Below are 12,889 nucleotides of genomic sequence, written 5' to 3'. Positions count from 1 at the left end.
AGCAGGTGGCAGCACATGCCTAATGCAAACCTGCCTGAAAAACTGCTAATTAAGATGACAGGACATTTCAAAAAAATCTCGGTTATTAAAATTTCTCCTCTAGCGAATAACATATTACTAGAGTAAAAATGAATAGCCTACACAACAGAAACATCAAATTAATGCAATTCAAGAATGCAATATAACCTAAAGCATATAATGCTTTTTACAACTTCAGCTAACCAGGTGTTTTTCTTAAAAAGTTAGTTTTGAGCTTGTCAAAAAGTTCGGCAGTTTGTCTATCTTTTACTAGCGGGTAACTGGTAAAGTATAAGTTAGTGCTTTACGAATATTTGTTTCGGTTTATTCAGCGGAGGCCTGATTCCACCAATCAGATCGTAGCGCTCCAAACTTCCCACCAATCAGCACAACTCCTGTAACTTTCACGCGCTGCTCGCGTCTGTCGCTCTGTTTTGATCCGCTGTCTGTCTGTAGGTGGTGAAGCCTCGATGGGGACACTTTTGTTTTTATGCTAATATTTTCTTTTACAAACCACGGGGCTTTTGTCAACGCTCAGGTTTATATAGGGGGGAATGATGACATCATTTATCTGCGGTTGAGGAAGCGGCCGTGTTTCTGAAGAGCCTCTTGAGACCGTCTAAGCCTCTGCAATGAGTTGTTTGGATGTTATGTATCATCAGAGTTATGGAGCTCATCACTACTTGCCTGCGACATCATCAGCAGCGGCGGCAGCGGCAGCTTACAAAGCGGCTTACTATCATCATCATCATCATCAACATCATCAGCAGCAGCAGGTAGGTGCTTTATTCTGACACAGACGACTCAAGGAAAGTTAGGAAAACGAAGTTCTGCTTCAGACATTTTTGCTGAGATGATTTAAAAAGCATTTAAAGCCTTAAGAAAAAAGCTTTACAACATGTTGCATTCTTTTCTTCATATATACACACACAATTATATACTAGGCTAACGTTACACTATTTTAATGAACAAGTCGGACGGGACAGTGAAGACAAAACAGTCATATATATATATATATAAAAAGAAAAAAACTTGCGTGGTCATTATATAGCCTATATATATATATATATATATATATATATATATATATATATATATATATATATATATATATATATATATATATATATATATATAATGACTACGAATGCAACATTTTAAAGCTTTTTTTCTTAAAGCTTTAAATACTTTTTAAATAATCTCAGCAAAAAAAAAAATATATATATATACACACAAACTGTTATATAGTACACTATTTTAATGGACAAGACAGGACAGTGAAGAAAAAACTTTTTTCTTTTAATTTTTTAGTCAATATGTAATTCCCATACTTCGTTTTGTAGTTTTTTGTAACATTATTGTTACTTTAAAATTTGGAAAATAATAATAATGAAATGCGAAGTTTGTGTCCAGACTGAGTTTTTCTCTAAATTCTGTACTAATATATTAAAAAAAAAACATATTTCATGACATTTGATATAGAATTCTTCAAATTCCAAGCTGTGAATTACAACTGAATGTGTTTACACAGTCTCTCGTATACGGAAATCTTCACGGGCGTAAATCAGCGTACCACTATGTGCCAAGCGTGTGGGCACTGGGCCATCAGTTCAGAGACAATCCTCAACAATCTATTTTGGTCGAAGACCAGGTGGTGAATGTGCGTGCTGCAGCTTTTAACCCTGCCCTGACCAGTTCAATTCTTCATAATGAACACAAATCTGTGTCTTTCAGCAGAAGAAGTTCGGTGCCTACAGCAGGATGCAGGATTCGGAGGAGTTTCCCTCTCACTGTGGCCAGAATAAGCAGCCTGGAGCGCTGAAGCCCCGTCCCGAGCCTGAGCTTCCTCGAGAGGAGGAGCAGAACGCTGGGGAAGAGGAGCGCTGCAAGGAGGCGCAGCCCGCCGAGGCCGAGTACTTGAGTGCCAGGTGTGTGGTGTTCACCTATTTCCGTGGAGACATCGGGGACGTGGTGGACGAACACTTCTCACGTGCTTTGAGCCAGCCCAGCTCCTTCAGCAATGATGCTAAAACCGGCAGACTTCACTCTGGAGGACCGTGGAAAGGTAGGAGACGGTGTTACCAAAAATCACATCATTAACATTAATAGTTCTCACACATTATAACATAAGATGGTTACACTTTATTTTACAGTGTCCTTGTTACAGTGTAATCACATGTAAGTACTAAGTCATGTTAATTAGCAACATGTACTTACTATAAGGTTAAGAATAAAGTTAGTTTCATGTAATTATGCATAATTTACTGTTATTACTACATTGCACTTTATTTTACAGTATGTGCACTAACGTGTACTTACACTGTACAACTACTGGGTAATATAAGGTAACTACATGGGTTAAGGTTAGGTTCAGGGTTAGTACATAGTTATTACACAGTTATTACAATAACTATAATAAGTACATACATTGGGAACAGGACTGTGAAATAAAGTGCTACCACTACAAGTATATGTAATGTGTAACAAAGACACTAAAATAATGTGTAAATTAAAAGAATTTAAACAGAAAAAGTGTGGAAAAGCCCTTATTCCGTGTGATTTCCTGAAGCTCAAAGTTGAGAAACTGACATAACAAAATACGTCGATTTTTTTTTTCTTTTGTTTTGGTTCTTCACAGCAGCCTTTAACAATAAAATGTACAGGTTGAATTGAATACATTTGAATCATAATAAAACTGAATAACAGATCAATCACAATAGAAATGTTGTATGCACATTGATTCCACAACACAGAGTGTCGAAACTTTGCATGCTGGTCCATGACTCTATATGTAAAAAAAACTCAAAATATCAAGAAAAAAAATCATAGAATAGCCGATATTTACGACTACTTTGTGGGTTAAATTGACCCGCAACATAAAATAAAGGTATATTTCTAGTCCTGGCTTCTGATTGGTCAGTACAGCATTACTGCTAAGCTAAAGGCATTCTGTGTTTGTGAACTGTTTTTCCAACATCAATATTGTATGTTAAAGGGATACTCTACTGGTATTTCATATTAAACTATGTTATTCCCTTAACTAAGACGAGTTGATACATACCTCTCTCGTCTCAGTGCGTGCACTCAATCGCTGTCTTGCGGCAAAACTTTGTTAGATCTTATCTCAGCCCTGTTCATTCAATACGTGCCAAGAAGAGAAGCGACCAAACACCTCCACGTTTTCCCTATTTAAATACAGTTACACGAGTAGTGTAACTCGACCTAAGACGGTGACACAAAATAAAACGTTGCGCTTTTCTAAGCGTGTAAAATGGATAACTATATTGTATGGCAGAATACCATAGCAAGTGCTTGGGAGCACTTCGACTCGGCGCAGGAATATCATCACTCGTGAAAAGTCCGCTCCCGTTGAAATGAGAGGGAGGAGGAGAGGGAGCGGGGGAGCGGACTTTTCACGAGAGATGATATTCCTGCGCCGAGTCGAAGTGCTCCCAAGCACTTGCTATGGTATTCTGCCATACAATATAGTTATCCATTTTACACGAATAACATAGTTTAATATGAAAAACCAGTAGAGTATCCCTTTAAAATGTATATGAATCTAAGGCAAAGTGTGCATTTCTCTTTTAGGTTTTCAATCCCTTTTTTGCCTTCACATGTTATTGTTAAGTGGTATGACAGAATACCACAAAACCATTTCAATTAGATATCCAGGTACTGAGGAACTAATCGTTTGTTGTGTTTCAGAAGGAAACTCCCACTCCGAGGGTCAGTGTGGCTCCGTATCGTCGTCCCTGTGGGGTAGCGGTTACCCATCTCAAACCAGCCCGTGTGTCCCCTCCTCTCACCCTGACTTCCCCCACAGCGCCGCCTTCCACCCCGCAGACACTGGCATCTGGAGCAGCCACAGCCTGGCCCCTCCTTCTGCTCTTACTGACTCTTGGCACTACGGCCTGGGAGCCCAGAGTGGAGCGGGATACCCCCACGTACACGAGATGTACCCTCACATGCACCCCCGCCACCCACACCCCCACCGCGTGCTCCATCACGCTCACAGCCCCGCGCTGGACCCCCGCTTCAGCCCCCTTCTGCTACCCGGTGTAAGAGCGTCATGCAGCCCGACGTCCTACACAGACGCCATCAAAACAGAGCTGGAACCGAGTAGCATCCCGGCACCTAACTGGCCCGTTTCTTTCCACGGGTCAGTGGACATCTATGATACAGGTGAGACAAGATGAGCGAATAGATCATAGATCTGTACACTTCCACAGCATTCATGTGTTTGCAGTGTTATATCATTTGTAAATCATCATTATGTAGTCATTTTCATTGGGAAGTCAACACAAAATGGTTCATATACATATTAAATAACCATGTGATAATGCCTATTTTTGGATAATTCAGTGAAATGGATTCTTTACAGTCAAAAGCTTCATTTCATACACTTCAGTTCAAAGCTTTTGAAAGAAGTCTCTTATTATATTTTTAATATATTTTAAAATGTGATCAAAGCTGAATTTTCAGCTTCATTACTCCAGTCTTCAGTGTCACATGATCCTTCAGAAATCATTCTGATATGCTGATTTGCTGCTCAATAAACATTTCTTATTATTATCAATGTTGAAAACAATTGTGCTGCTTATATTTTTGTGGAACCGTGATTTTAATCAGGATTCTTTGATAAAAAAAATTGAATGAATCGAAAGAACAGCATATATTTGAAATAGAAATCTTTTGTAACATTATAAATGTCTTTACTTTTGTCTCTTTTGGTCAATTTAATGCGTTTGCTGAATAAAATGATCAATTTCTTACTGACCTCAAACTTTTAAACAGTATAGCAAAAACAGCTTCACAACACATTATAATAAGACCCTTTAACTATTTCTTCCTTTACTTGATTAGTTTAAACATTTCCGACTTTTTATTTTCACGTTACCTTTATTTTGTTGTTGCTTTCACATATAAATAATGTAAAGCAGTCCTGACACATTTATATATAGGGATCAGCGCTTGACATTAACTTTTTTGCTCACTAGCCAATGTGGCTAGTGGTTTTCCAAAATGACTAGCCACGCAGCATTTTTACTAGCCACAGTTTTGTTGTTGTACGTTTTATATGATTAAAATTGACAATGGGGCTGAAAACGTGCTAAAATGAACTAATATTATCATTAGCTCTGATAAGGTTGTTAAGCTCCTTTTTTGATAACATGTTGTCTAAGATACACACATAAAATAGCTTCTTATTGTATATAATAAAAGTGCTGCATTGTTTGTTTGTTTTTTGTTTTACAGCAGTAAATACTGCAATACAGAGTAGAACAATTATCTGCATTAGAAACAACGAGCAAAGAATAAATAATAATTTTAAAGAAAAAATCCACAATTAAGGCACCAGGATTACAACTTTATATAGACAAGTTTCCCGGGCACTTCCGGTTTACTTCCTGTTTCTGCCAAGAACTTCCGGCGTAGCCGCACCGGCTGAGTAGTAGTGTAAACATGGCTTTGGAATGGCAACACTCGACCGAAAATCTTATTAAAAATGCTGTTTTGACCATTCTGCATCCAAGTAAGGTAACATCATGGGCGGACAACATGTCGATATGGCCCAGCATCACAACATCCAAGATATTTTCTTATTTTATTGATTCCATGGCGGTGGATGGGAATGCAATTAATAACCTGAAAAGCTCAGAGGCGTTTCAGTACCTCCATTCAGACAAAGTGGGCTGTGTACTTTTACACGATATGGGCAGTTTAATTTACCTAAAGGCCGATGTTCAACCAAGCCAGTCCGTTAACAATTCAGCGCATAACGCCTGGGTTTTGGTTACCAAGACGGGAGATGTGGAGACAGCAGGCTGTACCTGTATCGCCGGACCTGGACGTTCCTGTAGCCATGCAGCCATGTAGCCATGCAGCCGCCGTGCTTTGGAAGGTACGTTAGCCCATCTTATGCTTGTATTAAGATGTTTGTATGTATCCGTGTGTTAATCTGCGTAATAATGAGTAGACAGTGTTGACTTCCGCGAATGATAAGCCTTCCGTATTTGAGTGCAAATCTATAGCATTTTACCCCAAAACGGAGAAATGTTACTTCAGCCTATCTAATGATATATAATGCGGTTGGTGTGTGAACCAATCACAGACCAATATAAAACAAACACTAGGAACGATACTTTTAAACAGAACAAATCAAAACAAAAGAAAACGGTGTAATCCGTATGAAATGGGCAAATTTGCAACAAACCCTTTCTGGCTTTTGTTTATTTTATTTATTTTTATCAAACTGATTTATTTTATTTATCTATTTGCTTTTACTCATTTTTTTTATATTACTCACTTATCATTTATCACTTTATTAAATGTTATTTATTTATTTAATATTTAATTATATTTTCTTTTATTCTTTTATTATTCTTTTCATATTTTTCAAGATTTTTTTATATGTCTAAATAAATGCAGGCATTAAGGTGTTAAACATTGATGTTGATGGCTGCAGGCCCAGCTCATTAATTGTTTTGAAAAGTAACAAAAACGCTCTACCTTCATCATACCCTTGTTATTTTGATTTATAAAATGTTGTCTCTAAAAGAAGTCAATTGTGCTGTGATGCTCAAACCATTATTTAAAAAGTGTGTGATTTTGTTTCTATCTGTCTGCAGGTAGAAAATGCTGTGAGGCAAGGGAAGACAGGGCTTGCCTGCACTGATGTGCAGAATTGCTGGAATGCCGGGACAAAAAGCAATACTGGGCAGCAAAAAATTGAGATTTTTTCCTGTATTTACTTTGTTTTTATTTAATTATAAAAAAAAATGCAGCCATTAAGGAGTGAATGAAATTGTCCCTTTGTTATGGAATAGGATAAATAAAAATGAATTCATTTCTTCTCAAAAAAACAAATTGTTTATTGTCATGTGTCAATATTTACAATACAAGAAAAAGAATAGCACTCACACAAGTTTTTCTTAGGGTGTATTCACACCAGGAAAGTCCGATAGTTCACTTGCTTTGGTCCGGACCAAATAATTTTTTTTTTTTTTGGTACAGTTCGCTTTCACACTGCTCTTTTTGCAAGTGAACCTTATCAATAAATCACAACACCAGAAAGGGTACAATAACAATACATTTACGCAGGTTTTCTAGCTGAAATTTATATATATATATATATATATATGGTAACTTTGTTAAGGATCAGAAATTAGACACTAATTAATGACTAATAACTGCATTTGTAAGTAACTTGTTATGTACTTGTATGCCATTACAAATGCAGTAGTCATGAATTAGTGTCTAATTTCTGATCCTTAAAATAAAGTGTTACCATATATATATATATATATATATATATAAGGAATATGTACAATTTAAATAAATAAAAACCTGCAGGTAACCCAGGTTTTACTTTTCATAGGGACTTACACCTCATGTGGCAGTCGGATGAGTCTGGACCTCATGTTTGCTAAAGCAGCACATATGATAAGAATCTTGTCCAACCTCGGGGTCATGGAGATGGGGACAGTTTGGGACAGAATTTTGAAGACTTTAAGTCTTCGGATTGCCCTCTCCACATGTATACGGACATTGGCCACTCGTCTAGTGCGCGTTACCTCCTCATTGGTCAATTGACCACGCTTGTGGGTAAAGGCAGGAATATTCAATTTCACCTTCCTTTCATGTAGTACATCTCGAATCGTGAAACCCCTGTCAGCCATTACCTCATCACCAGGCCTTAGGGCCTCCAGAAACCCACTGTTTATAGTGATGAACTTATCACTGCTTTTACCAGCATAGGCCTCTGATATAAACATTATCAGCCCATGAGGTGACACAGCAACAAGATATTTGGCAGTATTCGTTCCCTTGTAATGACTGAAAGTGGCACTCCTACAGTTAAGGTTTGTAGCTCTCTGAATAGCCGTTTCAGCACAATCGATGATGCAAGTGGTCTGGGGGTGGTTCTTTTTAAAGGATGGTGGCATGTTAGCACGAATAACACTTCTTGGCAGCCAGGCAACCATGGGCTCAAGCTGCTCACCCAATGTATCAATCCAGTGAGCAATCACCTTACTTACTTCACCTTTAGACACTTTAAAGCGCTTTGCCACATCCCCTAACACAAGGTTCAGTTTCAGTTTCATGAGGGTCATCAGTATTTGGTCAACAACAGGAATACTACATGATGGTTTACTAAATGGCAACATTGTTTTCACCAAAGTAAAAAAATATAATAGACGCAGTCCTGTGTACAGCAGCGAGGTATCATCATCCAGGAGCATATCATCAGCCACAGTCTGAACCCCAGTCTGCGTCGATTTGTTCACGTGGTCCAACTTTGCCGCGTAGCTGTGGTCAGTTTTTGTTAGGTCCTCCCATTGTGTTGCAGCATCTTTAAACTTCGGCTCGATGCACACTTCTAAAAGACAAACAGCATCAACTATAAATGTATATACCCTACTAACACAGGACAGAGACACATATATCAACAGTCGAACTTATGCTGCAAACTTTAGCTAACCAGAAAAATATCAAGATACACTTACCATCCGATTGCGTGTCACTTGTGTTTCTGTCGAGTTTACGTCTCTTTTGCTGGGGAGGTCGCTCGTATCCCAAAAAAAGTTCCGGGAAAGGGTTTTCCTCTGTGGGCTTTTTATTAATGAAGTGATAAGAACAAACAAACAGTCTTTTGGGCGGATTCTTCAACTTCAAAGCCGCTAGCCACTTCCGAGATTCAACATCTGTTTTTGGTTTCTCATACAACGCATACGGGGGAGCACATCCACATTGGCGCCTTGTAGATGGTTGATGGTCGAAACATTCTCCCTCCGACCAAACATTCAGCAATCGCCACGAGTTGTTACAACCGCGAACAGCACAATATGTCCCGGAGCCGTGTCGGCGTGTAACACCATCCATAGTTTACCTTTTCTGCACGCTAACCAAAGAAGACAGTAAAAGACGCTAACTCGCTAACCGGAAGTGCTTGGCAGACACAACCGGAAGTCGTTGGCAGAGTGAACGGCTAATGGCGGCCCGCCTATTTCACTCAGGAAACTTGTCTATAGGCTATATAGAACTATATAGGACTTTGGATTGTTTGTTTTGCATCAGCTTTTCCTCAGAGCTCTGACTTAATAATTATCATCATGAAGCTCTGAGTAACTGGAGATATGTCCACCTGAAACAAGTATAGGCCTACAGGTCTTTATTTTTCAGATTATTCCCACAAACGCATCTCCTGCTTTCTTTCATGGCATGATTAATTTTATTAAAACATAGAATTAACTCTGGAAAGATAGTTGTGATATGACGTGACATAAGGGCAGCCCTGCTAGTAGTTAGGCCTACACCGTGGCCCTTAATCATGAAGATGATTTTTGCTTTAATACCAGCCATGCACACTCACGAACTGACTGAACGCTGTGTTGATGTGTGTGTGTATGCGACCAGTCGCGTGTGATGATCGTTCGTTTGGCGCGCGCACCCTCGCGCAGCGGCACTGCAGGAGAGCGTGAGACACGCCGGTGGTCTGGATTCTCCTGCTATTAAAAAAAGATCGCTATATCATCACATTAAGTTGATAATTAAGGGCAGACTAAAACAGCCCGGTTCGTCGCACAGTCCGCGAGTTTAATCTCCGCGTGTCTTCTTGTTTGCAGTGTTGTCGTTCAAGAGGATTCACGAATGGACCAATGAGCAAACACTAAACTATGTGCAGGTGGTACTCATGGGAGTGGTAGTGGCATAGTGTCAAATTGCAATTCGTTTGTTATGTCAGATGTCCTTTGACAAGACTACAAATCTTCAACACGCCAAAGTGGCTAGTGAGAGTGACTGTGTTACCCGCCACGGGTGAAATGCACCCGCATTTGGCGGGTTGGCGGGTGTTAATGTCAAGCCCTGATAGGGATGCATGATATCTGTCAGTTATTGGTCGATATAAGAGATGTTTTATTTATTAGTCGTTATTAGATATGTCAGTGGATGCTGTATACTTAATTGTGCATAATTTGCCATAATTTAGATTACTTTTTTTACAGGAAAAGTTTATTTCCTGTATAGACCGTATAGTATAAACTGTCATATGTTATGTTGCTGGATGAAGCAAACTTGTTTTAACAAGATTTTTTTGATCACCCACAGCACCAGAGCAAGACAAAGCAAAGGCCAGTGTCTGGTTCTGACAGAGAAGATTCACTGGACTACATGCCTTAGACTGGACCACACTCTTCTGCATGTGGAGTCTTTCCTCAGAGGACTGTCTTGGGAACTATTCAGGGGGCAGATCAGTCTCTATCAGTGAGACAAGCACAAAAACAGCTTTGGGGAAAACTAGTGTTTTCTTAAAGCATACTATCCTGTCTGAGTTTGTGCGCTCATGGACAGAGATCCAATTCAGGACGCTACTTCTCCTGTATGGATGCTAAACATCCCAAATGAGGTTTAAGAGGTATATCTCCCTCTTTCTTTACACAAAGGAGGTTTTCTCGACATGGTTGATGCTTTAGAACTGCATTTATGTACTTGCACAGGTTCTGTTGAAAGAACTGATTGTATTAGTACAGTACAAGGCAGAAATGTGTTGAATGTCTGAGAAAATCTTTATTTACTTTAATATATTTGTCTAAAATAGTCTCGTGACTTTACTGATTGGTGTTTTCTGTTTGTAATATGTGTTAATAGATTATTTTTTTTATGTCAAATTGTCTCGCCTTTGAGGAATTCGTTTACTGCCTTACATGAACTGCTAAGTTTTATTGGCAAACAACCTTGTTTTTGTTTGGATGGATTTATTAAATCATTACAGTGGTTACTGTCCCTTTAAATGTTGTCAGTGGTAGTGCTTTCATCTGTTTTACTTTTCCTCGTCAATAGGACGTAAGGCATTTGAGAGGTCAGTGGCACCAAAACACACTGCAGAATAACTCTTGACCAATTTTGGGAACGAAATATGCAGAGCACAAAGTCCCAGAAGGGATAGTATCATTCCATTCACATTTAGCTTCATCTCTCGCAAAGCCACAGAATCTGGGACGTGTCATAAATTGCTGTGTTATACTGCAAAAAAAAGTTTATGTGAATGCTCTTAAATGTCAGAAGTTGGAATGTGCTTCCTGTCGGGCTAGGAAGTTCGATCCAAGACAACTTGAACAATTGCAGTTAAAACAGACTCCTCTTATCCACTGCAGAAATGTCCTAATAGAGATTGTGATAAACCAAAAGAATGTGGCGATCGGCCTCCGTGTAACGTCGACCAAAATCCACTCAAAGAATGCGGAGAGTGTAGAAATCGAGCATTATTTTGGAGAGATGCAGCTTGAAATATTTTTATACAAGCACAGTGCCAGATATTGCATTATATTTGTCGTAAAAGACAGCTGTTGGGCTGGTTGTCCTGTGAGTTAGTGTGAATGTGGGGTTGGGAGTGAGATCCCTGACCAGGTGGCGGCACTGACCCTCTCACTTTCCCTCTGCAGCTCTCAGAACATCACCAGCTGCTTCATACTGGGGCAGAATCACAAACTACCACATGTTATATTTCTCAAACTCTAGACCAGAAAGACTATTTTATGTAAACTTGTGTAAAAGAAGTGTGCTCAATTGTAGTGTACTTTAAATCCTAAAAGTTTATTTAAAAGAAACTGTAGTTGCAAATGATATATAATATTAATAAAAGGCCACTTAAGTTTATTTAAAGAAAGTGTAAGTTCATGATGATGTTTCTTAAAGGGATAGTTCACCCAAAAATGTAAATTCCATCATTAATTACTCCCCCTCATGTCGTTCCAAACCCATGAGACTTTCATTCATCTTTGAAACACAAATGAAGATATTTTAATCAAATCTGAGAGATTTCTGTAACTCCATTGACAGCTATGCAACTACCACTTGCGCTTCAAAAAAGTCCATAGAGAGATAAAACTAACCCAAATGAATTGAGTGGTTTAGTCCAAATTTTCTGAAGAGACTCGACCGCTTTATATGGTGAACAGATTGGATTTATTCAAATATAAACATTCATCAACACACACAGCAGTTGTGGTAAACACAAGCTTAGGCATGTTCACTTGACACGAGCCAATGAGGTTCATTCTCGTGTTACGCAACATGTTTGAGCTACAGCAAGAACCAATGAGGTTTGTTCTCGCCTGTCAAGCAGGTTCAGTTGAGTTTCTGTTTATGTTTGCTGATCAATGTTTTTCTGTGAATAAAAGCCTAAATTCAATCTGTTCATCATATATAGCGATTGAGTCTCTTAAGAAAATTTGGACTAAACTGCTCAATTCATATGGATTAGTTTTACGATTTTGTACTCTACTCATATTGCATCAAAAAGATCTTCATTTGTGTTTTGTAAGATGAACGAAAGCCTTAGGGTTTGGAATGACATAAGGGTGAGTAATTGATGACAATTGTTTCATTTTTGGATGAACTAACCTTAGTTCACCCAATTACAGTTAATATAAATATATTTAAATACAAGTTTCAAAAAAATTACATTCAAGTTTTTTTTTTGTTTCCCATAAATGCTTGTCAGAACATTCAGCAGTACAATGTAACAATATATAAAAAAAAATGAAGAAATGAAATTATAAAATTGCATATTAAGATGTACACAAGTATGTCAAAAACCACTCATAAGTTCAACTAATTACATTTAAAATAAATTAAAACTATAAAACATTTTAATTTAACTGCAATTAAAGTGTCAGAAAACATTACTATTAATATTCCTTATTTCAGTAATCATTTTTTTAAAGTATGCTTAAAAAAGTGTTATTTTTCACAAGGGTATGTAAACAATAGGAATAAGAGTTTTGTAATGCCAAAAAATGTTTAATTAAAATGATGAATGAGGGTGATTTTATCCTTCACAGCGAGAGCCTACTTCTGCAGTTCT

At 38.2% G+C, this 12,889-nt stretch overlaps 2 protein-coding genes across 3 annotated transcripts; one reads left to right on the top strand and one right to left on the bottom strand.

The window, feature by feature from the left end:
- The first annotated feature begins 303 nt into the window (after nucleotides 1-303).
- vgll3 (vestigial-like family member 3) lies at nucleotides 304-10,814 on the top strand. 2 transcript variants are annotated; one of them, XM_056240686.1, is made up of 4 exons: nucleotides 304-794; nucleotides 1,756-2,083; nucleotides 3,730-4,203; nucleotides 10,132-10,814. In XM_056240686.1, exons 1-4 carry the CDS (start codon nucleotides 651-653, stop codon nucleotides 10,170-10,172), a joined length of 987 nt encoding a protein of 328 aa, XP_056096661.1. In that variant the 5' UTR covers nucleotides 304-650; the 3' UTR covers nucleotides 10,173-10,814. The 2 variants fall into 2 exon arrangements, with proteins under 2 accessions (XP_056096661.1, XP_056096652.1); XM_056240677.1 differs by having other exon boundaries at nucleotides 312-794; nucleotides 3,727-4,203.
- On the bottom strand, nucleotides 7,378-9,050 carry LOC130075867 (uncharacterized). The gene is made up of 2 exons (XM_056240664.1): nucleotides 8,529-9,050; nucleotides 7,378-8,401 (listed from the first exon to the last, which is right to left on the bottom strand). The coding sequence occupies exons 1-2, from the start codon at nucleotides 8,902-8,904 to the stop codon at nucleotides 7,404-7,406; spliced, it is 1,374 nt and encodes a 457-aa protein (XP_056096639.1). The 5' UTR covers nucleotides 8,905-9,050; the 3' UTR covers nucleotides 7,378-7,403.
- Nucleotides 10,815-12,889: the final 2,075 nt, after the last annotated feature.

This window comes from Rhinichthys klamathensis, unplaced genomic scaffold (genome assembly GCF_029890125.1).
Source record: "Rhinichthys klamathensis goyatoka isolate OS25496 unplaced genomic scaffold, OSU_Roscu_1.1 h1tg000021l_1, whole genome shotgun sequence".
NCBI classification, from domain to species: domain Eukaryota; kingdom Metazoa; phylum Chordata; class Actinopteri; order Cypriniformes; family Leuciscidae; genus Rhinichthys; species Rhinichthys klamathensis.
This window is presented reverse-complemented; position numbering and strand designations above follow the sequence as displayed.